Raw genomic sequence first — 4,582 nt, forward strand, 5'->3', positions numbered from 1 at the left:
CCGGGACACGCGCCACATGCCGCCGGGGCGCACGAGTCCCCGTAACCCGCCATCAGGGAGGAGAGGGAAATTCAGGAGGAGGGAGAGGGAATGAGAGAGTGGAGGAGGGAGGGCGTGAGGGAGATTCGGGAGGACTCGCCATGAGGAGGGAGGGTGTGAGGGAGAGGAAGTTTTGGGAGGAGAGGGAAAGGGTGTGAGGGAGTGTCTGCCTCAGCAGAGGGAGAGCCTCCAAACCCTAAGACTGCTATATATACAGACGGGCCTTCTAGGCTTATTTGGGCCTTGAGTCAATTTTGTGAGAAGGGCCTCTTATAAGGCCCACCTCCGAAAATCGAGGCATTTCCGTTAAGGGGCCGTTTGGATCCCTTTATTTTGGAGGAATTAAAATCTACTTAATGGATTAAGCTATTTGGCTTGGAATTTAACATTTCCTAACTTTCCCAAGCTCACAAATAAGCCTATCTCAAATTCATAGGGTCGGAGATGAAAATGGATTCTATATATCACTATGCTATAATTCTACTCTCTAACTTATAGCACTCTTCAACTCACTTCTCTATAATAGAAATGCAGCATATAAGTATGTCCCTCATATGCCTAACCATAAATATACAAATATATTCCATATATAACTATATTAGCCTAATTAATCTATGTCTAAATTATAATTATTAGAATGAGTTCAATTCTAAGGATCACCACCTCTGTAAATCGATTTTGCGAGGCGGTTAATTGTCACCATCTCGGTTGATAAAAATGACCGTCTCCGTAACTCGTAGGCATTAACTAAGGTGGTTGGATTTTACAAACGCCTCAATTAATAAAAGGATACCGCCTCACAAAATCATTTTGTGTAGTAGTGGGAGGAGAATGGGGGGAGGAAGAAGACGTGCGAAGGAAAAAATCATGTGAGAAAAAATAGAAGAAAAAAATAAACAATAGGTATTATAGTCATTTTACTCATTTGGTCCATCTTGTGATGTTGTTTTGCTAAACAGTTTTTGTAAACACCTCATCTTCAATAAGAAAGCTGCTCATACGAAACTTAATAAAAAGCTTAGATAAATTTAAGCTAGTATGATCAGCACGGATCTTACAATTACATTCTTTTATGAACTGAGCTACATAGTACTGCAAGTATATTTTAACCATCAACAAATGAAAAGCGAGGTATCCACGCCCATATCTATACCGTAATACCGCTGTTAGGTTTGCTATTTGCTATCCCTATGTAAGGCCGTGTTTAGATTGCAAATTTTTGCAATCTGGATACTGTAGCATGTTTTGTTTGTATTTGACAAACTTTATCCGATCATGGACTAACTAGGCTTAAAAGATTCGTCTCGTGATTTACAACCAAACTGTGCAATTAGTTACTTTTTTTATCTAAATTTAATGTTCTATATATACGTCCAAAAATTGATGTGATGGAGAGAGAGTGAAAAAACTTAGAATTTGAGGTAATCTAAACCAGACCTAAGTATCGACCGATGGAGAAGTCCGTGTGCACTGATTGAGCTACGCAGCAGTGACTCAAGCGGTAAAAAGGCAAATAAAGAACATTCTCGCGGAAAAAGGCCAGGAAACTTTTTATATAAAAACAAAAGAAAAGGGACACTCTTGTAGTAGGCCCGGTCCGGTTGGCCCACATGAAAAAGGCCAGGAAACATTCCGACACTAGCCCAGCAGTAGGTTGGCAGGCGCTAGGGCAGTCGGAGAGAGTCAGAGCCTAGGCCCTGCTTGGTTTAGCCCTTGTTTAGTTCCTGAAAACTTTTCCCAAAAAGTGCTACAGTACCCATCACATCGAATTTTACGATACGTGTATGGAGCATTAAATATAAACGAAAAAAACTAATTGCACAATTTGGTTGGAAATTACGAGACGAACGTTTTGAGTCTAATTAGTCCATGATTGAACACTAATTGCCAAATAAAAACGAAAGTGCTACAGTAGCCCAAAATCCCAAATTTCGCGAACTAAACAAGGGCTTATACGGTGTCTCCTAAAAATGTCTGTTACATCATGGAATTTTGAATACATTTATAAAGTATTAAATATAGACTAATTATAAAATTAATTACACAATTTGTGACTAATTTGCGAGACGAATCTGTTAAGCCTAATTAATCTATGATTGGACAACGTTGTGCCACAGTAAACATGTGCTAATGACAGATTAATTAGGCTTAAAAAATCGTCTTGCAAATTAGCCTCCATCTATGTAATTGATTTTGTAATTAATCTATATTTAATACTCCTTATTAGTATCTAAATATTCGATGTGACATGAATTTTAGGAGCGACTAAAGAACCAAACACCCCTCCTGTTTGGTTCCTACAGTGCCTCCTAAAATTTCTGTCACATCGAATATTTGGACACATGCATGGAGTATTAAATATAGACTAATTACGAAACTAATTATACAACTTTCGACTAATTTGCGAAACGAATCTTTTAAGCCTAATTAGGCCATGATTTGACAACGTGGTGCTACAGTAACATGTGCTAATGATAGATTAATTAGACTTAAAAAAACATCTCGTAAATTAGCCTCCATCTATGTAATTGGTTTTTATAATTAATCTATATTTAATACTCATTAATATCTAAATATTTGATGTGATATAAATTTTAAGAGCAACTAATCAACCAAACACCCCCTCGGTCAGTCAATCGTCAGCCGATTCCCCATTTCCTACCTTTCTCGCCCCGACGCCGCCAGCCACCAGCCGCCAGCCCCCACCAAGCGTACCACTCATAATGAAAGAAATAGAAGCATTGTGTTTTTTATTTTTTTTCAAGAACAACTCTTATTAAATATATAGAACATAAATAGAATACAAAATACAAATCAACTAATCTGATTTTGGGTAGATATTGTTTCATATGTATAGAGGGTTTTTATTTTTATATATTTGGATTTTTTATATTTTTATATAGTAAATTAATCAAATAATATATGGACTAAAGAAAAACTACTTCTTCAGGTTCTAGATAAAAAATTAATAAAAAAAGGATTTTTTTTCAATTTTTTAAATAAAAAATAAATCATGTATATATCTATCAAGCAACCTTTTAGTAGGCGTTCTTGATAGGCCCGGGGAATCTAATTGATTATAGAAACATGAGTTTAATTAATCGATTTATTAGTGAATAAAGAAAAATATTATTCAGACAAATAAATAGACTAACTTTGAAGCAACAACAATTAATTACTCTTGCTATAAAACAAACTCGTATTTTATCTTTCTTACCTTTTGGTAACTATAAGAATGAGAAGCAATTTCATGGTTCCAGCACAGACTTGTATCAGATTCCTCCCTCCACCGCCATCTACTACCAACGCTGCACAGCCCGCCGCCGCCGCAGTCTTCTTCCCGGCCCCCGGATCCAGTCCCAGTGAGGACCGCAATAGTCAGCTCCCGGAGGATATCCGGCGCACAATCGTCTCCAAGCTACCAGTCAAAGACGGAGGGGCCACCGTCGTGCTTTCCTCTAGCTGGCGCTCGATCTGGTCCTCGATCCCGCTCGTCCTCGACGATGCCCAGCTCCGGCCCGCCGGAGTGGACGGACATATCGAGGACCTATCAAGAGACGTGGTCTGGGACAAGGTCACGGCTATCCTTCGAAGCCACCCGGCCCCCTTCCGCTCGGTCCGCCTCACCTCGTCCCCGACGAGTTCCCTCAGGGCGTGGCTCCGGATCATGGCCGCCAAGGGCGTTAAGGAGCTCGTTGTCCTCAACTGTGAGTGGCCGACAGCCATGATGGTCCTCTCGGTCGAGCTCCTCCGGTGAGAATCCCTAAAACGCCTGCACCTTGCGCTTTCCCAAATGCCGCACACCTAACCGTGCCCAGCAGGGCCGCCAGGCCGGGGCACCGGCGCGCTGTTCATTTTCCCAATCTGGAGGAGCTCGTCCTGTGCCACGCCTTCGTGCCAGAAACTGACATCGGTGACTTCCTCACCGGCTGCCCCGTCCTCAAGATGCTCGCTTTCATCGAAGGCTGCAGGGTGCCGCCCTACATCGACGTCCTCTGCCCTAGGCTCAAATGCTTGCTGCTCTGGCAGTTCAAGCCGTTGAAGCTCACCGTGGACGCGCCGCGCGTTGAGCGTGTCATTCTGTGGCGAACCAACCAGTTCTTCATCCCTCCACGGACGAGGATACTAATAAGACGAGCCCCCAACCTTCGGATTCTTGGCTACCTGCATCCCAAACTCCATGTCCTCGAGAGCCGGAACATGGTCATCAAGGTACGGCATACATCGTGAAGCAAGGAGTTGCTATTCAGCCCACAGGATCATCGGTTTAGATGAGTGAATCACTTATTGGTCTTACCAAGCACCCACTAGTGTTGTCGAGCACCTACTAGCTAAGCCGATAACGAACCAGCGTTGTCTGTCCCCACACACTATGGTTAGAGGTTAAAAAAGAGGGAGAACAGAACATATACACATAATATAAGACACCAGCATTGGCCGAAGCCCTGTATGGGATATGACAAATATGAACTCTCTTTACTGAGTTGCCATTGTAATCTATTTATACAACTCTATCAATCTAGTCCTAGTACAGCGAACATGC

The 4,582-nt window shown here is 41.9% G+C and overlaps 1 protein-coding gene across 1 annotated transcript; it reads left to right on the top strand.

Moving 5' to 3' along the window:
- Nucleotides 1–3,274: 3,274 nt before the first annotated feature.
- LOC136454836 (F-box/LRR-repeat protein At3g26922-like) lies at nt 3,275–4,269 on the top strand. The gene is made up of 2 exons (XM_066455100.1): nt 3,275–3,792; nt 3,861–4,269. Exons 1-2 carry the CDS (start codon nt 3,275–3,277, stop codon nt 4,267–4,269), a joined length of 927 nt encoding a protein of 308 aa, XP_066311197.1.
- The last annotated feature ends 313 nt before the right edge of the window (nt 4,270–4,582 follow it).

This window comes from Miscanthus floridulus, chromosome 5 (genome assembly GCF_019320115.1).
Source record: "Miscanthus floridulus cultivar M001 chromosome 5, ASM1932011v1, whole genome shotgun sequence".
Classification (NCBI taxonomy): Eukaryota; Viridiplantae; Streptophyta; class Magnoliopsida; order Poales; family Poaceae; genus Miscanthus; species Miscanthus floridulus.